Source organism: Salmo salar, chromosome 09 (assembly GCF_965601325.2).
Source record: "Salmo salar chromosome 09, fSalSal1, whole genome shotgun sequence".
Taxonomy (NCBI): Eukaryota; Metazoa; Chordata; class Actinopteri; order Salmoniformes; family Salmonidae; genus Salmo; species Salmo salar.
Window position 1 is genome coordinate 150,291,501 of NC_138299.1, and position 26,468 is coordinate 150,317,968.

At 44.7% G+C, this 26,468-nt stretch overlaps 1 protein-coding gene across 7 annotated transcripts in view; it reads right to left on the bottom strand.

Moving 5' to 3' along the window:
- The window catches only part of stim1 (stromal interaction molecule 1), a 76,105-nt gene that overhangs the window by 16,175 nt on the left and 33,462 nt on the right, over positions 1-26,468 (bottom strand). For all 7 annotated transcript variants that reach the window (XM_045723313.2, XM_045723311.2, XM_045723310.2 and 4 more), the window contains 3 exon segments: positions 19,674-19,851; positions 3,598-3,775; positions 1,634-1,801 (listed from right to left, as the gene is read on the bottom strand). In XM_045723313.2, coding sequence (XP_045579269.1) covers positions 1,634-1,801; positions 3,598-3,775; positions 19,674-19,851 — 524 coding nt within the window.

Genomic DNA, 26,468 nt, shown 5'->3' on the forward strand with positions numbered 1-26,468 from the left:
TCGCAGGTGTCTTTTATTCAGGTAATGAGCTGAGATTAGGAGCACACTCTTAAAGGGAGTGCTCCTAACCGCAGCTTGTTACCTGTAAAAAAGACACCTTTCCACAGAAGCAATCAATCAATCAATCAGATTCCAAACTCTCCACCATGGCCAAGACCAAAGAGCTCTCCAAGGATGTCAGGGACAAGATTGTAGGCCTACACAAGGCTGGAATGGGCTACAAGACCATCGCCAAGCAGCTTGGTGAGAAGGTGACAACATTTGGTGCGATTATTCGCAAATGGAAGAAACACAAAAGAACTGTCAATATCCTTCAGCCTGGGGCTCCATGCAAGATCTCACCTCGTGAGGTTGCAATGATCATGAGAACGGTGAGGAATCAGCCCACAACTACACGGGAGGATCTTGTCAATGATCTCAAGGCAGCTGGGATCATAATCACCAAGAAAACAATTGGTAACACACTACGCCGTGAAGGACTGAAATCCTGCAGCGCCTGCAAGGTCCCCCTGCTCAAGAATACATATACATGCCTGTCTGAAGTTTGCCAATGAACATCTGAATGATTCAGAGGACAACTGGGTGAAAGTGTTGTGGTCAGATGAGACCAAAATGGAGCTCTTTGGCATCAACTCAACTCGCCGTGTTTGGAGGAGGAGGAATGCTGCCTAAGACTCCAAGAACACCATCTCCACCGTCAAACATGGAGGTGGAAACATTATGCTTTGGGGGTGTTTTTCTGCTAAGGAGACAGGACAACTTCACCGCATCAAAGGGACGATGGACGGGGCCATGTACCGTCAAATCTTGGGTGAGAACCTCCTTCCCTCAGCCTGGGCATTGAAAATGGGTCATGGATGGGTATTCCAGTATGACAATGACCCAAAACACATGGCCAAGGCAACAAAGGAGTGGCTCAAGAAGAAGCACATTAAGGTCCTGGAGTGGCCTAGCCAGTCTCCAGACCTTAATCCCATAGAAATTCTGTGGAGGGAGCTGAAGGTTCGAGTTGCCAAACGTCAGCCTCGAAACCTTAATGACTTGTAGAAGATCTGCAAAGAGGAGTGGGACAAAATCCCTCCTGAGATGCGTGCAAACCTGGTGGCCAACTACAAGAAACATCTGACCTCTGTGATTGCCAACAAGGGTTTTGCCACCAGGTACTAAGTCATGTTTTGCAGAGGGGTCAAATACTTATTTCCCTCATTGAAATGCAAATCATTTAATAACATTTTTGACATGCGTTTTTCTGGATTTTTTTGTTGTCATTCTGTCTCTCATTGTTCAAATGAACCTACCATTAAAATTATAGACTGATCATTTCTTTGTCAGTGGGCAAACGTACAAAATCAGCAGGGGATCAAATACTTTTTTCCCCCACTGCATATAAATATATCTATACATCTCTAGTCCTCATGCGGTGTACATCTCTAGTCCTCATGCAGTGTATATCTCTAGTCCTCATGCGGTGTATATCTCTAGTCCTCATGCGGTGTATATCTCTAGTCCTCATATCTCTAGTCCTCATGCGGTGTATATCTCTAGTCCTCATGCGGTGTATATCTCTAGTCCTCATGCGGTGTATATCTCTAGTCCTCATGCGGTGTATATCTCTAGTCCTGTGGCATCTCACCCCTTCTTTAGCCACCAGTAGCTGTTTCTCAGCGTTCTGCTTCTTGATGTTGTAGTACTGCACCTCCACCTCATGGGTGAGCTGGAGCCACTTCTGGAGGGACTCTGGTGGGGACCAGCTGCAGCGAGACTCCAGCTCCTTCTCTGCTTTCTTCAGGGCCATGCGCACCTGCAAAACACACACACACACACACACACACACACACACACACACACACACACACACACACACACAAAGACCACAAAGACCACAAAGACCAGAAGTCAACCTACAGCATATAACTTATTCTGACTCAAAACAGCAGTGAAAAGAACACACTAAAGTCTTCACGCTAAAAGTCAAAGTGGTTAAGCACAAATGTATCATTACCACAGTGTCTCTCTGGACCATGGTGTGAACGTGGATGGGGAGGTGGGAGAGGGAAATGTGATCTCATTGGCTTGTGAAAGCTAGCACTCTCTTTGTCTCCAGACAGCCTCATTAAGAGCTGTGCAAATGAGCCCAGAGCCATGGAGGCATCCACCTGCCCTTAGACTCAATCACTGCCAAGCCTTAATGGAGCAGCACTGCACCAGCCAGGGGAGCAGGGAGCCTGCAAGCCATGTGCACAGGGAGAGTTAGGGCTAGGTGAGCAGGGGGCCTGCAAGCCATGTGCACAGGGAGAGTTAGGGCCAGGGGAGCAGGGAGCCTGCAAGCCATGTGCACAGGGAGAGTTAGGGCTAGGTGAGCAGGGGGCCTGAAAGCCATGTGCACAGAGAGAGTTAGGGCTAGGTGAGCAGGGAGCCTGCAAGCCATGTGCACAGAGAGAGTTAGGGCTAGGTGAGCAGGGGGCCTGCAAGCCATGTGCACAGAGGAGAGTTAGGGCTAGGTGAGCAGGGGGCCTGAAAGCCATGTGCACAGAGAGAGTTAGGGCTAGGTGAGCAGGGGGCCTGAAAGCCATGTGCACAGAGAGAGTTAGGGCTAGGTGAGCAGGGGGCCTGAAAGCCATGTGCACAGAGAGAGTTAGGGCTAGGTGAGCAGGGAGCCTGAAAGCCATGTGCACAGGGAGAGTTAGGGCTAGGTGAGCAGGGGGCCTGAAAGCCATGTGCACAGAGAGAGTTAGGGCTAGGGGAGCAGGGGGCCTGAAAGCCATGTGCACAGAGAGAGTTAGGGCTAGGTGAGCAGGGGGCCTGAAAGCCATGTGCACAGAGGAGAGTTAGGGCTGTATATGGGGCCATGTGACATCTGTGTGGTTCTCTTTTCTGATAAGGCAGGCATGAGGGCTGACCTGGTTTGACCTCCACTGGGACCTGACAACAAGATAACAGGCCTCCAGAGAAACCCTCCAGATGAAATGAGCATTCTAAATCCTGTGAAGAACTAGGCCATGGTTTAGGGTGCAATATGTCCTGTCTGCAGTCAGGAGCGGTGAATCTAATCCTTACGTCATATGAAAACATTCTGAGCTGGATTCTTATATGGAAGCTCTTCGTTGGCATGTATGCTGAAAAGGAGGGAGCTATCTCAGGCCCTTTCTCTAGTCATATCTTGAGAACTGAAATCAGATAAAGGAGTGACTATTGCTTCCTCCAGCAGACTACAGTGTTCTCAGGAGACCATAGTGATCGTAGTAGAATGAAGAGAGTACACAACATGAGGCCTTTGCTCAGCTGCCCTGTGTGGGCCGACCGCTGCTTCTTTTCCTGCAGGTTTCCCTGATGGGCAAAGAGCTGAGTGGGAGTTATGCCTACTGATAGCATTCTGCATCTGATCCATCTAAATGTATAGCTGGCTCCCTAGAATATAGAGTGGTTAACAGGGTTCAGTCAAGTCTCCCCTCTCTGGAATTCATCTACAGGATCATGTTACTGGCCTCAACCACACCTTGTTTCTCAACAAGTACCCTGCTAGACGAATTCCCCTTTCTCGTCCACAGGCATTTGTTCTCCACACCTGTCCCTCCCCAAAGTGGTACAGTCCAGTACCTGATCCAGCTCCTCCTCGGCGTATTTCTGCCTACTCAGCTCGTTCTCGGTGCCCTCGCGGAGCTCCTTCAGCCGCTGGGCCTCCTGCTTGGCACAGTTGATCTCATCCCTCAGCTTCTGTTCCAGGTTCACCTTCTCCACCTCCACTGTACGGTGCTCCTCCTGGGCTATCTGCAGCCTGAGAACAAGAGAAATCTTTTACTATCTCATCCTGGAATATACAAGGTCTGAGGTCATCTGCCTTTGGCCTAAAGAGCAGGAGCCCAGACTTAATTAAAGATATTGGAAATACAGACATTGTTATCCTACAAGAAACATGGTATAGAGGAGACGGACCCACTGGTTGCCCTCTAGGTTACAGAGAGCTGGTAGTCCCATCCACCAAACTACCAGGTGTGAAACAGGGAAGAGACTCAGGAGGTATGCTAATTTGTTATAGAGCAGACTATACGTACTTTTTGGAGAAATGTCCTCTGGTCTGATGAAACAAAAATAGAACTGTTTGGCCATAATGACCATCGTTATGTTTGGAGGAATAAGGGGGAAGCTTGCAAGCCGAAGAACACCATCCCAACCGTGAAGCACGGGGGTGGCAGCATCTCGTTGTGAGGGTGCTTTGCTGCAAGAGGGACTGGTGCACTTCACAAAATAGATGGCATCATGAGGCAGGAATATTATGTGGATATATTGAAGCAACATCTCAAAACATCAGTCAGGAAGTTAAAGCTTGGTCGCAAATGGGTCTTCCAAATGGACAATGACCGCAAGCATTCTTCCAAAGTTGTGGCAAAATGGCTTAAAGACAACTTAGTCAAGACATTGGAGTGGCCATCATAAAGCCCTGACCTCAATCCCATAGACAATTTGTGGGCAGAACTGAAAAAGTGTGTGAGAGCAAGAAGGCCTACAAACCTGACTCAGTTACACTAGCTCTGTCAGGAGGAATGGGCCAAAATTCACCCAACTTATTGTGGGAAGCTTGTGGAAGGCTACCCATAACGTTTGACCCAAGTTAAACAATTTAAAGGCAACGCTACCAAATACTAATTGAGTGTATGTAAAATTCTGACCCACTGGGAATGTGATGAAAGAAATAAAAGCTGAAATAAATCACTCTCTCTACTATTATTCTGACATTTCACATTCTTAAAATAAAGTAGTGATCCTAACTGACCTAAAACAGGGATTTTTTACTCGGATTAAATGTCAGGAATTGTGAGAAACTGAGTTGAAATGTATTTGGCTAAGGTATATGTAAACTTCCGACTTTAACTGTATGCACGCACCACTTTTCTGTTTTGCATTTTTTGAAACAAGTAATTTTTTTCATTTCACTTCACCAATTTGGACTATTTTGTGATTGTCTGTTACATGAAATCCAAATAAAAATCCATTTAAATGACATGTTGTAATGCAACAAAATAGGAAAAATGCCAAGGGGGATGAATACTTTTGCAAGGCACTGTATATATCAACTAATTGGCAAGAGTAGTAGAACAGTCTGCAGCACCTGGCCTCACCCTACTAGAATCTGAAGTCGAATGTCTACTGTTTGCTGATGATCTGGTGCTTCTGTCCCCACCCAAGGAGGGCCTACAGCAGCACCTAGATCTTCTGCACAGATTCTGTCAGACCTGGGCCCTGACAGTAAATCTAATTTACGTAAAAATACTGGTCCAGTTGCCAGGACCACAAATACACATTCCATCTATACACTGTTGACCTAGAGCACACAAAAAAACGATGCCAACCTCAGCCTAAACAGCAGCACCACAGGTAACTTCCACAAAGCTGTGAACGATCTGAGAGACAAGACGGGCCTTAGACGCCATCAAAAGGAACATAAAATTCGACCAATTAGGATTTGGCTAAAAATAATTGAATCATTTATAGAACCCTATTGCCCTTTGTGGTTGTGAGGTTTAGGGTTTAGGTTTAGGGTCTGCTCACCACCCAATAATTCACAAAATGGGACAAACACCAAATTGAGACTGCACGCAGAATTCTGCAAAAACATCCTCTGTGTACAACGTAAAAAAACACCAAATAATGCATGCAGAGCAGGAGTAGGCCGATACCCACTAATTAGACCTGGCTCTCAAGAGAAGACAGGCTATGTGCACACCGCCAACAAAATGAGGTGGAAACTGAGCTGAACTTCCTAACCTCCTGACAAATGTATGACCACATTAGAGACACAATTTCCCTCAGATTACACAGATATACAAAGAATTTGAAAACAAATCCGATTTTGATAAACTCCCATATCTATTGGGTGAAATACCACAGTGTGCCATCACAGCAGCAAGATGTGTGACCTGTTGCCACAAGAAATGGGCAACCAGTGAAGAACAAACACCACTGTAAATACACCCATATTTATTTTTCCTTTTGTAATTGCACATCCTTATAACAAATGTCTCTATTACTTTGAAACTTGTGAGTGTAATGTTTACAATACATTTTTCATTGTTTATTTAACTTTTGTATATTAATCTATTTCACTTGCTTTGGCAATATAAACATATTTCCCATGCCAATAAAGCACCTTGAATTGAGAGAGAGGAGAGAGAGAAAGAGAGAGAGAGAAAGAGAGAGAGAGAAAGAGAGAGAGAAAGAGAGAGAGAGAAAGAGAGAGAGAGAAAGAGAGAGAAAGAGAGAAAGAGAGAGAGAAAGAGAGAAAGAGAGCGAGAAAGAAAGAGAGAAAGAGAGAAAGAGAGCGAAAGAGAGAGCGAGAAAGAGAGAGCGAGAAAGAGAGAGAGAAAGAAAGAGAGAAAGAGAGAAAGAAAGAGAGAAAGAGATAAAGAGAGAGAAAGAGAGAAAGAGAAAGAAAGAGAAAGAGAGAAAGAAAGAGAAAGAGAGAAAGAAAGAGAACGAAAGAGAGAGAGAATCAGACAAGGAAAAGCATGAGATGTGATCTGTTCTTTTCCTGATCACATGGCATTACCAGGAAGAATTTTAGGGCCTTATTACAGGTGCTCGTAATCAGTGACTCATCAGGGGCAAACAACAGAAGTGCCTGTATAATTTTACTACTAGATTCCAGGGAGCCTGGCATGTCCACATAGTATCCTCCAACCATCTGTCCTTGGACCTTGCTGCTCCTTGCTATAAAGAATGACCACTATAGAGCCCAAGGAAGCCAGGGATCCATCATTTTCTGATGTATATGCTACATGTAGCTGAGATTCCCTGGGCAGAGATAAAGACATGGTTTGTTTTACAGGTTGGGTCCGGTTTCAAGCGCTAACTACAGTAGGGGGAAGTACACTGACTGTAGCAGCCTGTTGCCTTGTAACTACATCAAACAGCTGAGCACTAGTTTGTAGTTTCGGACTGTAAGCCTATCACAGGAATTCAGAGAATTTCCACGCTTTACATTTTACACATAACTGACCAGATATTCTTGAAAACAGCATAAATGCTTTACTCAGTGAAACTTAAGCAACAGAGAGCACAGATCATACAGTCAAGCGAGTGTATTCTGTAAATCAAATCAAATTTGATTAGTCACATGCGTATATATATATATATATATATATAAAGAATAAAGACAATTACAACAATACTGAATAAACACTTATTTTAACTTAATATAATACATAAATACAATCTATTTATACTCAAATAAATAATTAAACATGTTCAATTTGGTTTAAATAATGCAAAAACACAGTGTTGAAGAAGAAAGTAAAAGTACAATATGTGCCATGTAAAAAAGCTAACGTTTAAGTTCCTTGCTCAGAACATATGAAAGCTGGTGGTTCAATATTCCCAGTTAAGAAGTTTTAGGTTGTAGTTATTATAGAAATTATGACACGTCGACAAAACGTTTATTCTTTCAGTGAAATACAGAACCGTTCCGTATTTTATCAAATGGGTGGCATCCCTAAGTGTAGATATTGCTGTTACATTGCACAACCTTCAATGTTATGTCATAACCGCTGGCTACGTCCCTTCCGTCTTCAAGAGAGCGAGAGTTGCACCCCTTCTGAAAAAACCTACACTCGATCCCTCCGATGTCAACAACTACAGACCAGTATCCCTTCTTTCTTTTCTCACCAAAACTCTTGAACGTGCCGTCCTTGGCCAGCTCTCCTGCTATCTCTCTCAGAATGACCTTCTTGATCCTAATCAGTCAGGTTTCAAGACTGGGCATTCAACTGAGACTGCTCTTCTCTGTGTCACAGAGGCTCTCCGCACTGCTAAAGCTAACTCTCTCTCCTCTGCTCTCATCCTTCTAGACCTATCTGCTGCCTTTGATACTGTGAACCATCAGATCCTCCTCTCCACCCTCTCCGAGTTGGGCATCTCCGGCGCGGCCCACGCTTGGATTGCGTCCTACCTGACAGGTCGCTCCTACCAGGTGGCGTGGCGAGAATCTGTCTCCGCACCACGCGCTCTCACCACTGGTGTCCCCCAGGGCTCTGTTCTAGGCCCTCTCCTATTCTCGCTATACACCAAGTCACTTGGCTCTGTCATATCCTCACATGGTCTCTCCTATCATTGCTATGCAGACGACACACAATTAATCTTCTCCTTTCCCCCTTCTGATAACCAGGCGGCGAATCGCATCTCTGCATGTCTGTCAGACATATCAGTGTGGATGACGGATCACCACCTCAAGCTGAACCTCGGCAAGACGGAGCTGCTCTTCCTCCCGGGGAAGGACTGCCCGTTCCATGATCTCGCCATCACGGTTGACAACTCCCTTGTGTCCTCCTCCCAGAGTGCTAAGAACCTTGGCGTGATCCTGGACAACACCCTGTCGTTCTCCACTAACATCAAGGCGGTGACCCGATCCTGTAGGTTCATGCTCTACAACATTCGCAGAGTACGACCCTGCCTCACACAGGAAGTGGCGTAGGTCCTAATCCAGGCACTTGTCATCTCCCGTCTGGATTACTGCAACTCGCTGTTGGCTGGGCTCCCTGCCTGTGCCATTAAACCCCTACAACTCATCCAGAACGCCGCAGCCCGTCTGGTGTTCAACCTTCCCAAGTTCTCTAACGTCACCCCGCTCCTCCGCTCTCTCCACTGGCTTCCAGTTGAAGCTCGCATCCGCTACAAGACCATGGTGATTGCCTACGGAGCTGTGAAGGGAACGGCACCTCCATACCTTCAGGCTCTGATCAGGCCCTACACCCAAACAAGGGCACTGCGTTCATCCACCTCTGGCCTGCTGGCCGCCCTACCTCTGAGGAAGCACAGTTCCCGCTCAGCCCAGTCAAAACTGTTCGCTGCTCTGGCACCCCAATGGTGGAACAAGCTCCCTCACGACGCCAGGACAGCGGAGTCAATCACCACCTTCCAGAGACACCTGAAACCCCACCTCTTTAAGGAATACCTAGGATAGGATAAAGTAATCCTTCTAACCCCCCCCCCCCTTAAAAGATTTAGATGCACTATTGTAAAGTGGTTGTTCCACTGGATATCATAAGGTGAATCCACCAATTTGTAAGTCGCTCTGGATAAGAGCGTCTGCTAAATGACTTAAATGTAAATGTAATAATTATGTACAATTCGGTCTTCACACAGTTTGCAATGAGCCATGAGGCCCAAACTGTTGCATATACCCTGACTCTGTTTGCACTGAACGCAAGAGAAGTGACACAATTTCCCTAGTTAATATTTCCTGCCAACATGAATTTGTTTTAACTAAATATGCAGGTTTAAAAAAATATATACTTCTGTGTATTGATTTTAGGAAAGGCATTGATGTTTATGGTTAGGTGCATTTGTGAAACGATTGTGCTTTTTTCGCGAATGCGCTTTTGTTCAATCATCACCCGTTTGGCGAAGTTGATGTAGGATGTGATTCGATGATAAATTAACAGGCACCGCATTGATTATATGCAACGCAGGACAAGCTAGTTAACCTAGTAATATCATCAACCATGTGTAGTTAACTAGTGATTACGTGAACAGTGATTGTTTTTTATAAGATAAGTTTAATGCTAGCTAGCAACTTACCTTGGCTCCGCTTGTAGCCACGTCCTTTTGACGCTACGTCCTTGACGCTACACTCGCGTAACAGGTGGTCAGCATGCCACGCAGTTTTCTCGTGGATTGCAATGTAATCGGCATCCCAAAAGGCCGTTTACGAAAACTTGAAATCGGCCCTAATTAATCGGCCATGCAGTTTTATCGGTAGACCTCTAGTATGTACATGTAAATAAAGTTAATTAAATTGACTACTTTATACTACTTGCTCTGTAGATAACGCCATTGGCTAAACACCAGCCTTATAGTAGGCTAAGAATGTGAGTGAGAGGGTGTAAAGATAGCATGAGGGGCTTGCATCTTACAGTATGTGGCTGAAAACAATGGCTAATGTGTAGAGGGCAGAGGACCTTGGGCAGCTGTCACAGTACTGAATGATGTCAAGGCTTGGCCAGGCCAGGACTGGGGCCCCAGTGGTGACAGAGCCCAGTACTCTATGGCCGTTCTGTATTGGGATCATGGTGCTCTTCTTCTGCCACAGTATAATGTCCCCAGTGCCTCAGACATGACTATATAAACGACCAACAAGGAGTCCATTTGTGGGATGGGTGGCTGTGTCATGCTGGGTTAGTACGTGTCACATCACGCCATCCTGTGAGGTCGGTCACAAGACCACAGTTCAAACACACAGAGGGCCCACTAGGAGAAACAGGACTATAGATATTCATGTCATATACAAGGAGACTGCTTTAGCTTGTACACAGCCTAGCTTGCTATGTTTTAAAGAGGTCACAGCATATGTATGAGATGATCAATATCTGATGAGAATTGGTACATTGAAATTATGAACAGCATTTCAATTAATATAAATGAACCTGAATCCATGGAGTACCCGCATGAGTTAAAAAAATACATCAGTAATTCTGAGAGCAGGTTTTACAGGGCGAATTGAGGTTGAGATGAGAAAGGAGGTGTAATGCTGTTTCACATCACCAGAGAGCAGCCTCATCCCACCAGAGGTAGAGGAGAAGGCCTCTAGAGGGCTGCAGTCACGAGTAGCCTGAAGTATCACCCTGAATTTAATTCCGCTGCTCTATTGAATCCGCCATCCTACAAGTTGTTTGTGTGACTTCATTTCAAAATGACGGGGCGCGTTGTACAAAAGAAATTCATCAGCGAATGGATCGTCTAACGAATCCAACCAGTCAGCATATAGAATTTGACAACGTCATCATGCAGGTCGGCTCAGGCCCAACCCATCGGTTTCTGGGACAAATCAGAACGGTCAGAATGTGTTCGCATTCTAGATATCGTCAGTGAGGGAGGCAAAGCCAGACTCACGGTGGAGAAGAAATGTCCGAGTGATGTGGATGGGTAGCCAGGCAACAGTGAAAGGTGATCTGGGGGGCTGAGGATGGAAAATGTGGGCAGTGGGCCCTCCCACTAATGCTCTTGACCCTGACCTCTACCATTCACTAGCAACAGCTTCAGCAGCAACAACGGCAGGGCAGGGCAGGCACACAGCACTGTATAACACTCCACTGAAAGAGGCCCGATGCAGACGCTCAGCCCCACTGCACTGCAGGGTACAAGCAAACAACATCAAAGCCTATTTGCAGCATCGGCTCAGTAGCTCCAGGCTGACTGGGCCGATATAGATTTGTATGAATAACATTCCTACGAGTGAGACTAGTTTTAAATCAATATCATTTATGAGTAACTGGAATATGAACAGCAGCAGAATGTGGATCAAGTATAGAGCATTCTGAAAATATTCAGACCCCTTGACTTTTTCCACATGTTGATACATTAGTCTGATTCTAAAATGTAATAAATAAAAACAATTCCTCAATCTTCACACAATGACAAGCGAAAACAGGTTTTTAGACATTTTAGCAAATTTATAAAAAATACAAAACAGAAATATCTTATTTACAGTATTCAGACACTGCTATGAGACTCGAAATTGAGCTTAGATGCATCCTGTTTCCAAACATCCTTGAGATGTTTCGACAACTTGATTGAAGGCCACCTGTGGTAAATTCAATTGATTGGAAATGATTTGGAAAGGCACACACTGGTCTATGTAAGGTTCCACAGTTGACAGTGCAAAAACTAAGCCATGAGGTTGAAGGAATTGTCCATAGAGCTCAGAGTCAGGATTGTGTCGAGGCACAAATCTGGGGAAGGTTACCAAAACATTTCTGCAGCATTGAAGGTCCCCAAGAACATAGTGGCCTCCATCGTTCTTAAATGGAAGACGTTTGGAACCAATAAGACTCTTCTTAGAGCTGGCTGCCCGGCTAAACTGAGCAATCAGGGAGGTGACCAAGAACTTGATGGTCACTTGGACAGAACTCCAGAATTCCTCTGTGGAGATGGGAGAAACTTCCAAAAGGACAACAATCTCTGCAGCACTCCACCAATCAGGCCTTTATGGTAGAGTGGCCAGATGGATTCCACTCCTCAGTAAAAGGCACATGACAGCCGGCATGGAGTTTGCCAAAAGGCACCTAAAGGACTCTCAGACCATGAGAAACAAGATTAGCTGGTCTGATAAAACCAAGACTGAACTCTTTGGCCTGAATGCCAAGCATCACATCTGGATGAAACCTGGCACCATCCCTACAGTGAAACATGGTGGTGGCAGCATCATTCTGTGGTGAAGTTTTTTAGCGGTAGGGACTGGGAGACTAGTAAAGATAGAGGGAAAGATGAACGAAGCAAAGTACAGAGAGATCCTTGATGAAAACCTTCTCCAGAGCGCTCAGGACCTCAGACTGGGACGAAGGTTCACCTTCCAACAGGACAACGATCTTAAGCCAAGACAATGCAGGAGGGGCTTCGGTACAAGTATCTGAATGTCCTTGAGTGGCCCAGCCCGAGCCCAGACATGAACCCGATCTAACAGCTCTGGAGAGACCTGAAAATAGCTGTGCAGCAACGCTCCTCATCCAACCTGACAGAGCTTGAGAGGATCTGCAGAGAAGAATGGGAGAAACTCCTCAAATACAGGTGTGCCAAGCTTGTAACGTCATAGACTCGAGTCTTCTTGGGTGTAATCGCTGCCAAAGGTGCTTCAACAAAGTACTGAGTAAAGGGTCTGAATACTTATGTAAATGTGTTATTTCATACATTTAAAAAAAAATCTAAATTTGCACACAAAAAAAAACAACTGTTTTTGCTTTGTCATTATGGGGCACTGTGTATAGATTGAGAAAGTGTGTAGATTAATGAGAAGAAAAACTATTTTAAAAAAAAAATCTATTTTAGAAAAAGGCTGTAACGTCAAGTGGTCTGAATACTTTCCGAATGTACTGTATATACTTATCCAGGTGTATGCTGTATGAATGCCATATCCATCAATTACATCATCTATTGACCATGTTTAGTAGAGACCTGTCTTGTCAGGCATACAACCCACTAAACCTCTGTCCACATTATACCTTTATTTCAACAAGGAACACAGACTGAGACCAAGGTCTCTTTTACAGCTCCAATGGCTCTGACTGGATGCCGTCGACTCTAACAGCCTGACTTCTATCCTTTAGATGGTTTCATGACTAACGACAGGCATCCAATCCCAGTCCTATTGACGACAGCTTACCCAAAAGTATCGCATGGTCTACAGTGTCAAAAGCTTTAGATAAATCTATGAACAAGGCGGCACAGTACTATCTATTATCTAGGTCATTAGTAATATCATTTATAACAACACGTACAGTGGCCGTAATAGTACTGTGTTTAGGTCTGAAGCCAGATTGATTACTAGAAAGAGTATTGTTAACAGTTAAAAAAGATTGTAGTTGCCTATTCACCAATGACTAGAATTTTAGGCAAACAGGAGAGCTTAGAGATGGGCCGATAATTATCCAATTCACTACCATCACCTCCCTTGAGGAGTGGTAAAACAAATGCTGTTTTCCAAGATTTCGGAATCTTTCCTACGACAAATGTTTGATTAAAAATATGCGTCACTACACCAGCAATAATATCTTTTAATTTAAATGATGCTGGCATCAGCCAGTCCAGATTGAGATCTCCGATAATCAATAATTCAGAGTTTGCATAATTAGACATTAACTCAAACAATTTGCTTAGCTCTGATCTAAGCAAATTGTTTGAGTTAATGTCCAATTATGCAAACTCTGAATTATTGATTATCGGAGATCTCAATCTGGACTGGCTGATGCCAGCATCGTTTAAATTAAAATATATTTGTAACGAACTAAATCTTACTCAACCAATAATTATACCTACCCATCCTAATCCAAAAGACCCCCCCCCAAAAAAAAATCGGAGCAGAGGGTGGGCGACAAACTCCCGCTAGCGTTAATAGTGCATTATGACCAAGGACCACATTTAGAACTAAACATTCATACTGTTTCGGAACAGAAGTTGAAATGGACAGTGACATCTAGGTTGCATTTAACATATATGGCAATACCTCCACCTCTACCCACTCTGTCTGCTCTGTAGACATTATACCCAGCTAACAGAACATCTGAGTCTGGAACAGACACACAGAGCCAGGATTCAGATATAATCATTATGTCAGCATGTGATTGTGGGACCAGTATTTCAATCAAATCTAGCTTTTGGATCAAGCTTCTAGCATTCAAATGAATAATTCCTAGGCCACTATTTCGAGAGCTTATATCAGATGGAGCATTCAAGGTAATATTAGATGAGCGACGCTTCCTTGTGTGACTACTGACAGGCCTGAGTTGGATGGAGACGAGATTACTTCTATCAATACCCCTCTGCCTGTGCGAGGAAGTGGCAACACGGTACTACTTGACAGTAGTGTAACAATAACATAAAGTCCATCAAAAGTTTCATCCATGTTAGCAGCACCTGTAGAGCTATTTAAAGCTATGGGGGGGAGCAGTGAGTATAGCCTGATGGGGAATCAACCAATTCCGAGTATCAACCCCCATGGCTATATATTGTCAATTCTCACATGCCCTGTATGAGGCTATAGTGAGAGCCAGGTTTGAGGAGAGAATGCTTGTACCATACCCATTCAGATGTAATCCATCCCGGAGAAATACATTTGGTCGATGTAGAAAAGCTTTAATTAAAATTGTCCACATATTGTATGCTTATTGAACAACAATAACCTTTAAGTCAGATGTGTAGCTGGCGTATACGACTGAAATGATTATCCGTAGAGCGTGGAGATGGGAACGGACCTGAAATAATGCATTGTTTACCCGATTTAAGTAGAGTATGAATCAGTGATTTAAAGTCCTTTTTAAGTTGCTCAGATTCCTGTAGTTTAATATCATTTGACCCTACATGGACAGTGATAGCTGAAGCAGTCGGGTGTTTACTAATGAGTAGCGGGATCATACAGTCCATGTCCTGGATCCGGGCACCCGGGTAACAGATGGTCTCTGCTTTCCTAATAGAAACATTTCGGATCATAGATGAGCCCACAATAAGGACAGTGGGACTGCTGCTTGGTAAACATTTTTCAAAGTTGCGTCTCTCTTGAGTTCTCTCTTCCTCCTAGAAGGTTGTTTGGGGCTCGTTATAGAGCTGTTTCGTTGTAAATTGTTTAGATGGCAGGGGTCCACTTGCTTCCGGGAAAAATGGTTTGTTCCTTTGGGGACAGCGGCAGAAATCATGGTCATGTTTAGTAGAGACCTGTCTTGTCCTGCATAGAACCCAGCTCTGTCCACATGATTACATATAGTAGAGACCTGTCTTGTCCTGCATAGAACCCACCTCTGTCCACATGATTACATATAGTAGAGACCTGTCTTGTCCTGCATAGAACCCACCTCTGTCCACATGATTACATTTAGTAGAGACCTGTCTTGTCCTGCATAGAACCCACCTCTGTCCACATGATTACATATAGTAGAGACCTGTCTTGTCCTGTATACAACCCACTACACCACACCTCTGTCCACATGATTACATTTAGTAGAGACCTGTCTTGTCCTGTATACAACCCACTACACCACACCTCTGTCCACATGATTACATTTAGTAGAGACCTGTCTTGTCCTGCATCACCGACACCCACCTCTGTCCACATGATTACATATAGTAGAGACCTGTCTTGTCCTGTATACAACCCACTACACCACACCTCTGTCCACATGATTACATTTAGTAGAGACCTGTCTTGTCCTGTATACAACCCACTACACCACACCTCCGTCCACATGATTACATTTAGTAGAGACCCGTCTTGTCCTGCATACAACCCACCTCTGTCCACATGATTACATTTAGTAGAGACCCGTCTTGTCCTGCATACAACCCACTACACCCCACCTCCGTCCACATGGGAGTGAGTAAGCGGTGGAGGTGACGAGTAAAGAGGTAATGCCTGGCACCAGCTGGTGTTGTAAAAGGCACCCAGAGTAAACACAGAGTGAAATAGTCCTACAGCTTGCCCCCAGCAGGGGTTTAGGAAGAAGGGACCGCTAAAGACACAGAAGACATGACCCCTCTCCCCTTCAGCTCCCCGAGAGAGCACAGGAGCCACGCCAGCCTGTCCACCTAGTCACACTGAGTCACCCTGTCTTGCATGTTCTCTTCCTCACATAGGAGGCATGTTGACCTGTCCCACCAGTCCCACACAGTCAGTCTGTATGCTCCCATTCACTGTTACAGTAATACGTGTTTAACAGGAGGGTAAGCAAGCATCTCAATGGAACTGTCAATGCTCTGGTTTGCTGTGGTATAACAACTGTAGACGAAGGTCTATAACCCCATAGGTAACAAACCACAAAACAGCAACAATACAAAACTGCATGCACATTAGCTAGTATGCATGAGAAGTTGCAATCCTCTCAAAAAAAAAAATAATATATTGGCATTTCACATTCTGCTTTACTGTCACTAGGTGTTCACTAGGTGTTTTAACTCCCCTTCTGTTAATAAAACATAAGTATAATTAAAAAAAATCTAATACATCAAACATTTTGGTACAACCCTTTTCATGACCCCCCCCGAATTAGTGGAATGGTATCAAATACACGGTTTCACATGGATGCCATTCTATCACTCCATTCAGGACATTATTATCAGCCATCCTCCCTTCAGCAGCCTCCTGTGGCCTACGTCAAGGACACTCACTTTAGGAGTCAGTTAGTTGTAGTGGGAACCTGTGTCAGGGATAGAGACCTAGACACTGTGTGTGTATGAGTCAGCATGACTCAACCATAAATGAGCGGGAGGATGTGAAAATAACCCACCTCCAAGCTTGCGGCAGAAAGCATGGAAATGTTCATTCCTAATGGCAGAAATGACAAGGCAAGACTACAGTACGGCGGTATCCAGGTTTTTATACAGTCATATTGTTCTGTACCATACCGGGCTATACGGTATTACACAAGAGGCGTTATTTCTAAAAACTACTTAAGAAACAGGGATCTTGATCCAGGAAGGGATTGAATGTCTCTGCTGAAGCCAAGAAGCTTGATGTTGACATCTAGCCACTTAGCAAACCAAATGCATAGCTGACACTTAGTCACTTAGCAAACCAAATGCATAGCTGACACCTAGTCACTTAGCAAACCAAATGCATAGCTGACACCTAGTCACTTAGCAAACCAAATGCATAGCTGACACCTAGTCACTTAGCAAACCAAATGCATAGCTGACACCTAGTCACTTAGCAAACCAAATGCATAGCTGACACCTAGCCACTTAGCAAACCAAATGCATAGCTGACACCTAGTCACTTAGCAAACCAAATGCATAGCTGACACCTAGTCACTTAGCAAACCAAATGCATAGCTGACACCTAGTCACTTAGCAAACCAAATGCATAGCTGACACCTAGTCACTTAGCAAACCAAATGCATAGCTGACACCTAGTCACTTAGCAAACCAAATGCATAGCTGACACCTAGTCACTTAGCAAACCAAATGCATAGCTGACATCTAGTCACTTAGCAAACCAAATGAATAGCTGACATCTAGTCACTTAGCAAACCAAATGCATAGCTGACATCTAGCCACTTAGCAAACCAAATGCATAGCTGACATCTAGTCACTTAGCAAACCAAATGCATAGCTGACATCTAGTCACTTAGCAAACCAAATGCATAGCTGACATCTAGTCACTTAGCAAACCAAATGCATAGCTGACATCTGGTCACTTAGCAAACCAAATGAATAGCTGACATCTAGCCACTTAGCAAACCAAATGAATAGCTGACATCTAGCCACTTAGCAAACCAAATGAATAGCTGACATCTAGTCACTTAGCAAACCAAATGCATAGCTGACATCGAGTCACTTAGCAAACCAAATGCATAGCTGACATCTAGCCACTTAGCAAACCAAATGAATAGCTGGAGCCCTGAGCTGGATATAATTTATTTTGTCACATCTTATATTTATACGTAAACGTGGCATAGCACATTTTTAAATGGTATTGAAAATCATACCGTCGGTATTTCGAAATAAACTGTTTATATCGTATACTGTGGCATTGCCCAAGCCTAGACTACAGGGGTGGTCAGCAAAGCAGTCTGTCTGCCAGGGGGAGGAAAAATTTTAACCTCCTGCCAAGGGAAAAATTTTAACCCTCCTGCCAAGGGAAAGATTTTGACCCTCCTGCCAAGGGAAAGATTTTGACCCTCCTGCCAAGGGAAAGATTTTGACCCTCCTGCCAAGGGAAAGATTTTGACCCTCCTGCCAAGGGAAAGATTTTGACCCTCCTGCCAAGGGAAAGATTTTGACCCTCCTGCCAAGGGAAAGATTTTAACCCTCCTGCCAAGGGAAAGATTTTGACCCTCCTGCCAAGGGAAAGATTTTGACCCTCCTGCCAAGGGAAAGATTTTGACCCTCCTGCCAAGGGAAAGATTTTGACCCTCCTGCCAAGGGAAAGATTTTGACCCTCCTGCCAAGGGAAAGATTTTGACCCTCCTGCCAAGCGAAAGATTTTGACCCTCCTGGCTTGTCGCCATGCCATAGAATGGAGAATGAGCCAGTTGGTCTGTATTCAACAGGAACAATACACCGTGCTGCGAGACATACTTTCTGCTCCCCTGTTACGACAAACACACACCCCACCAAAGCAGCTGTGTGGTGCACTATAATACTAGTGGGAGACAGACGTGATACTGTAGTGACAGAGGAGGAAGGGGAGTGGAGCTCTGTAGTGACAGAACCAGGACAGAGAGAGAGGGTCACAGAGGAGGAAGGGGAGTTGAGCTCTGTAGTGACAGAACCAGGACAGAGAGAGAGGGTCACAGAGGAGGAAGGGGAGTTGAGCTCTGTAGTAACAGAACCAGGACAGAGAGAGAGGGTCACAGAGGAGGAAGGGGAGTTGAGCTCTGTAGTAACAGAACCAGGACAGAGAGAGAGGGTCACAGAGGAGGAAGGGGAGTTGAGCTCTATAGTGACAGAACCAGGACAGAGAGAGAGGGTCACAGAGGAGGAAGGGGAGTTGAGCTCTGTAGTGACAGAACCAGGACAGAGAGAGAGGGTCACAGAGGAGGAAGGGGAGTTGAGCTCTATAGTGACAGAACCAGGACAGAGAGAGAGGGTCACAGAGGAGGAAGGGGAGTTGAGCTCTGTAGTGACAGAACCAGGACAGAGAGAGAGGGTCACAGAGGAGGAAGGGGAGTTGAGCTCTATAGTGACAGAACCAGGACAGAGAGAGAGGGTCACAGAGGAGGAAGGGGAGTTGAGCTCTATAGTGACAGAACCAGGACAGAAGCTTAGAGAGGGCCATATGCTAGCTCAGATTTCAAAAGGTGTTTGCAGAATAATCATAAAAAAATTATTTCCATGGACAGATACCAAGTCCCTCTTGTGATCAGCTGTGAAACTTACTTCAGAGAAACTTCAATGGTATTCCAGAGAACAGTTCCACAATGTGCGGACAGGATATTTTGTCCTCTTGCATAATGACTGCAACAATCTCTAGAATGAGCTCTGAATGAGGAACTCAACTGATGGCTTCAGCCCAGTTAAACCTTCACTTCCTGTTTCTGTTGTATCATGGAGTGGCTTCAAAATGACACACCTGAAAAACGTGTTTACTCTGCCAATTCCTGACTAAATGAACACGTCAAGCCACCACGACGTCAAGCCAGTGGATAACGACATCATTCAGAGTCACTACTTCTATGGGCTGAAGGGAAAGACAAACTCACTTCTTCTGCAGATCATGCAGGCTCTGCTCAGCCCTCTGTAGGCCATCCAGGTCAGTCATCATCTTCTTCATGTGGTCCTTGGAGTAGCGGTTCTGGATGTAGGCGAACCAGCAGCCTCCAATGCCGATCACTATGGACACCACCAGCATGAAGTCCTTCAGGTGGTTATGAGTGTTCACTGGGGAGAGAGAAAAGTGTTAGGTTAAAGGTATACTTCAGGATTTTGGCAATGAAGACCTTTATGTCCTTCCCCTAGCGTTAGCGCAAAGATTGTAAGTTTATGGTAACAGCTAGTATGCTAGCAGATACCATAGGCTTCCAACATTGCGCTAAAGCTATTTAGCATTGGCTCGCAAAACTCTTTAACCTCCTTCATACTGGATGCGGAGACATAAAAAGAGTACATATTGTTTTCGGATTGTCCCTTCATCCAGCAAAATTCATTGGTGGTGAACTAATGTTGTGAAAGTGTGTGAAACTGAATGAACTCAAGTCATGGTACTGTGGCGAGGTCTCTCCAAGAGAGATGTGCGGTAGTTGTTGGGTTGCGTTGAGGAGGCACCAGGCTAAAAGACCAAGGTAAAGGCAGATTAACGCACTATTTACATGAGAGGCGACGAATCAAAGCCCCAGCAACCTCGGTCTTAACCCTTCCTGTCCTCTGGGGGCGAACGGTTCGGCCCGTGTAGAGAGGTGTGAATGTCCTCTGTCATAATGTTGCCATCCTAATGGATTCAGAACAGTCCCATTCCTCACAGTCACTGCCAGCACGCCAACCAGGCAGGCAGCAACTAACCCTCATGTAAAATCAGCCAAGAGGCCTTAGACGTGATCCATCAATCATCCTTAAAGCACAGAGAGATGAAGACTGCAAAGCCCATTCTCTTAAAGCTGTGAAAGCCGAGCCGTCGTAGGGCCTGTAAAGGGACAAGATCTGAGCTAACACATAGCATGACCTCTTAGCAAGCACAGCACTTATGTCCTGGAGTGAAACAAAAGAGGAAGTGGAGTGTGAGCTAAAGCCTGGGCCTGGCATCTCTCTATACAGGCGCATAGAGGGCGTGCCAACTTACAAACAAGCCTTACGCACTAAGCTCTCTCGGCTGGCTGTTATTGACAAGGAACAAAAGACCTCCCTTCGCCTCACAGAAAAACAACCTCCACACTGACACAAGGCTTCCTTTCATGTCACCGACATAGGTTATTGATGTAGAGTAATGATGCATGGTTATGTGCTCATTAGGACGGCAATGTTTTCTTTCCCTCGGTCATCAGTCAAGAGCTGTGTGTGTGGGCTCTTGTAGCCTTGTCTACACAATCCAGTACAAACACAGTTGGCCATTAACAGCAGAACTTGGCCGGATAGTGAAGAACATTTATGACTAGACTGGTGTCAGACCAGCGTTACATCAACAAGGTGAACCACATGACGGTGGCCAAGCCCTTTCCCTTATAAAGCTCTAGGGCAGGGGTCCCCAATTACACTCAGCCCTGGGCCGATCTTTCCTTGAGCGGATGTTCGGGGGCCGGAACATAGTTCTAAATCATTTGTACATTTACCACTATAATCCCAAACAGATATAGTATTTGATCAAAACTGAACAATTTCAAACCTTGATTACAATGGGATACGATCACATTTTCCTCTATTTATTCATGGGAATACTTGGGAACAGATTTTCCTAAATTAAAAATCACTATGCTGATTTGCTGTTGATTTTACAGTCTTATGTCCAACACACAGGAGAAATAACATGGTTTCTAATATTATTATTATCTAATATACATCAGGCCAATCATCCGTTCCTTCCCGCAGGAAAACAACTCCCTCTCGCATTGCTGTCATGATATTGAATTTCAGCATCTTCGCTATCAATTTGTTTGGGTCTGCAGCATCAGAATCCAACTCTTCATCTGTGGAAGGCCAGACACTGCAGAGAAATATCTGATCCCTATGGACATCCTCAACTAAATCATTTGCATCTTCTGTTGCTACAGTTCAATTACTGGTGGTTGAATACAACCAGTTCAACACACACAAACAGGCACAGGTAACGGCCAGAATAAAACGGGCAACTGCCAGAATAAAACGGGCAACTGCCAGAATAAAACGGGCAACTGCCAGAATTAAACGGGCAACTGCCAGAATTAAACGGGCAACTGCCAGAATTAAACGGGTAAGTACCAGAATAAGGAAACCCTTCAGTAAATGAGGGATACAAAGTATATTGAAAGCAAGTGTGGTTCCAAGAGTTAAATAAGCAGTTAACATTACATCATGCTTAGGGTCATGTATATAAATGCCCAGTTCCCATTATTTTGGCTACTATGGCTAGAAGAGATCTCAGTGACTTTGAAAGACTGGTCTCATTAAGGTGTGTGTGTGTCTGTCACCAGATCTCAACACAATTGAACACTTATGGGAGATTCTGGAGCACGCCTGAGACAGAGTTTTCCACCACCATCAACAACAAAACACCAAATGATGGAATTTTTGGCAGATACCCGTAGGTCTTTTCCTCTAGCTAACACAATCCATTAGCTTTTTCTTTGTTTGAAAACACGTCGCTGATTAGCAGGAATGTTGGCTAGAAAGTCCAAAGTGACATGTCTAACTGACCATTAGACTGGGAACAACTTGGCTCAAACCGGTCTTTCTCGGTTCTCCGTCAGGTAAACAGTCCAGTTGCATGTAATAGGTTGTGAAAAAGGGCTGTGGAATGGGTCCACTTTGGTAAATGCGTCAGCCATTAAGACAAGGAGAAGTGTCCATTTTTGATGGGGCCCATTGTGAAATGTGTCTTAAAGTGCTGCTGCCGTGCACAGCCAGTCTGTGGGACTATCAGCAGGACCTGTGGCTTCAGGCTCGGGCTGTCATCTCCAGACGACCTCTTCTCTTCCTCCAGCTGAGACTCTTCACTAAACACACGCACAATGAAACATGCCAGACACAGACCCCTAACGCTCCCTTATCCTGCTGCAACCTTCCTATAAAACAACCCAAATCCCCCCCTTTCCCCTAACACCCCCACCTCTTCTCCCCCCGACTCTTTCTTCCCCCTGCACAGTGTCCTCTTCTTTCTCTAGTATGGAGAGCAGAGCAGACAGAACTTCAAGGCCAGAGGAAGGCCTAGGGCACATTCATATTCTGGTTTCCTTACATAATCTGACCAGGGATTCTTGTCTCCTGATGTGGTTTAAGCATTGTTGTAGAGTTAGAAAAATAAAAAAATAAAAATAGAACATCCAATTTTGTTAAGTGTGATTTTGAGAGGCAAAACCAGAAAAAAAAGATTAAAAAAATAAAAACTGGGGAAATACTGAGAAAACGGAATCAGGCAAAAAAAGACAGTCTTGTATAAGTAACCTTGTGGGGACACACAATTCAGTCCCATTCAACATCTTATTTTCCCAAATTGTTGTTTGTTGACTATTCTTGTGAAGACTTCTGGTCCCCACAAGTATAGTGAAACACACACACACACACACACACACACACACACACACACACACACACACACACACACTGCAGCCCCAGAATGTGAGACATCAGGTTCTCCTTCCCTCCCCAGGGCTAACCCACTGGTACGATTCCCAGGAACCATCTGGTGGTGACACGACATGAGCAGGTTCTCCCAAGCCCCAGGGCCAGTCTGACAGGGAATGACCAACAGAATGCCATACATTTCCAGTAGGAAAACAAAAACGGGGGAAACTGGTGTGTCTACCAACCACTGATACAGCAGCAGCCCCTGGGGACTAGAGGTTGTTACAGCATGCAGAAGTATGTCACTGTGAGATAGCTGTCAGGAACCAACTGCTGCGTGTTTCCTGCTTAACCAGGCCCAGGGTTGCTGTGGGAATGACTAATCATGCTCCACATAACTACAACGGACGTGTTCTGTTTCCTATCTTGTCTAAGGGCTTTCGCACAGTGCAAGTGCTTTTAACTGCATAACTGGTAGGACTTAGTGCCAGGGTAGGACATGCACCTCATTAATGAAAGTGTGCACAAGCAAGAGACCGTTGTTTGGTTAGCAATGTTCCTGCATCACTCATGTGATTTCAGAGTTGGCAAAACAAATGGCCACTGGATTGAGGAAAATAATCCTGATGTCATTCTGCCAGGCAGGCTACTTTGTAGTTAACATTTAATTGAGAAGGTTTTTGAGAAAGCCTTTCCATCTCTACCAGAAGATAGTTATCATTAGCATCATCGCTAACGGCTACACAAAGTAGACATACACACAGACAGGGGAATTCCTGTGCTGTTTCAAAAAGTTACAGGAATATATGAATCACTGATGCATTTTGTCTTATGATTATCTTGGGCAAATTCATTTTCTAATAAGTTCAATACATTTATTATTGAATTCCATGTCTGGATTCAATGATTCTGTCCACAAAAGCGATTTTATAGGATCCTACAGGTGTGGTGTGAACTTCTTTGAGGAAAAGATCATGATCATTAGAAAGCAAATTACGGACTCCTCTTTAAATCTGGGTATTCCTCCAAAGCTCCATTGTCCTGAGTCTACACAACTCTTCCAGGACCTAGGATCAAGGGAGATACTAAAGTGTTTTAGTACTATATCTCTTGACACAATGATGAAAATAATCATGGCCTCCAAACCCTCAAGCTGCATACTGGACCCTATTCCAACTAAACTACTGAAAGAGCTGCTTCCTGTGCTTGGCCCTCCTATGTTGAACATAATAAACGGCTCTCTATCCACCGGATGTGTACCAAGCTCACTAAAAGTGCCAGTAATAAAGCCTCTCTTGAAAAAGCCGAATCTTGACCCAGAAATTATAAAAAACTAATCGGCCTATATCGAATCTTCCATTCCTCTCAAAAATTTGAGAAAAAGCTGTTGCACAGCAACTCACTGCCTTCCTGAAGACAAACAATGTATACGAAACGCTTCAGTCTGGTTTTAGACCCCATCATAGCACTGAGACTGCACTTGTGAAGGTGGTAAATGACCTTTTAATGACGTCAGACCGAGGCTCTGCATCTGTTCTCGTGCTCCTAGATCTTAGTGCCGCTTTTGATACCATCGATCACCACATTCTTTTGGAGAGATTGGAAACCCAAATTGGTCTACATGGACAAGTTCTGGCCTGGTTTAGATCTTATCTGTCGGAAAGATATCAGTTTGTCTCTGTGAATGGTTTATCCTCTGACAAATCAATTGTAAATTTCGGTGTTCCTCAAGGTTCCGTTTTAGGACCACTATTGTTTTCACTATATATATTTTACCTCTTGGGGATGTCATTCGAAAACATAATGTTAAATTTCACTGCTATGCGGACGACACACAGCTGTACATTTCAATGAAACATGGTGAAGCCCCAAAATTGCCCTCGCTAGAAGCCTGTGTTTCAGACATAAAGAAGTGGATGGCTGCAAACGTTCTACTTTTAAACTCGGACAAAACAGAGATGCTTGTTCTAGGTCCCAAGAAACAAAGAGATCTTCTGGTACACTGTGTCTCAGTGTACCAGAGGTGTGATGTTATAGGATCCTACAGGTGTGGTGTGTCTCAGTGTACCAGAGGTGTGATGTTATAGGATCCTACAGGTGTGGTGTCTCAGTGTACCAGAGGTGTGATGTTATAGGATCCTACAGGTGTGGTGTGTCTCAGTGTACCAGAGGTGTGATGTTATAGGATCCTACAGGTGTGGTGTGTCTCAGTGTACCAGAGGTGTGATGTTATAGGGTCCTACAGGTGTGGTGTGTCTCAGTGTACCAGAGGTGTGATGTTATAGGGTCCTACAGGTGTGGTGTGTCTCAGTGTACCAGAGGTGTGATTTTATAGGGTCCTACAGGTGTGGTGTGTCTCAGTGTACCAGAGGTGTGATGTTATAGGATCCTACAGGTGTGGTGTGTCTCAGTGTACCAGAGGTGTGATGTTATAGGATCCTACAGGTGTGGTGTGTCTCAGTGTACCAGAGGTGTGATGTTATAGGATCCTACAGGTGTGGTGTGTCTCAGTGTACCAGAGGTGTGATGTTATAGGATCCTACAGGTGTGGTGTGTCTCAGTGTACCAGAGGTGGGATTTTATAGGGTCCTACAGGTGTGGTGTGTCTCAGTGTACCAGAGGTGTGATTTTATAGGATCCTACAGGTGTGGTGTGTCTCAGTGTACCAGAGGTGTGATGTTATAGGATCCTACAGGTGTGGTGTGTCTCAGTGTACCAGAGGTGTGATTTTATAGGATCCTACAGGTGTGGTGTGTCTCAGTGTACCAGAGGTGTGATGTTATAGGATCCTACAGGTGTGGTGTGTCTCAGTGTACCAGAGGTGTGATTTTATAGGATCCTACAGGTGTGGTGTGTCTCAGTGTACCAGAGGTGTGATTTTATAGGATCCTACAGGTGTGGTGTGTCTCAGTGTACCAGAGGTGTGATGTTATAGGATCCTACAGGTGTGGTGTGTCTCAGTGTACCAGAGGTGTGATTTTATAGGATCCTACAGGTGTGGTGTGTCTCAGTGTACCAGAGGTGTGATGTTATAGGGTCCTACAGGTGTTGTATGTGTCTCAGTGCGCCAAAGGTGTGTGCCTAGAATACAGAGTAGCTCAGCCTGAGCATCAACTCACTTCCTCTTTAATAGTAAAGCTCTCTCTCTGCTGAGGCTGGAAAAGCTTTTGGTATGGCACACAGAGCACCACAGAATAGCCTTTCTAACGAGGGCTTCACTTACTTTAGGGGAAAGCATGGTGGTTTCTGGCCTCAGAGTAACCCTGGTGATACTCATAAAATGATGTTATTTATCATTGTAGCAGAAT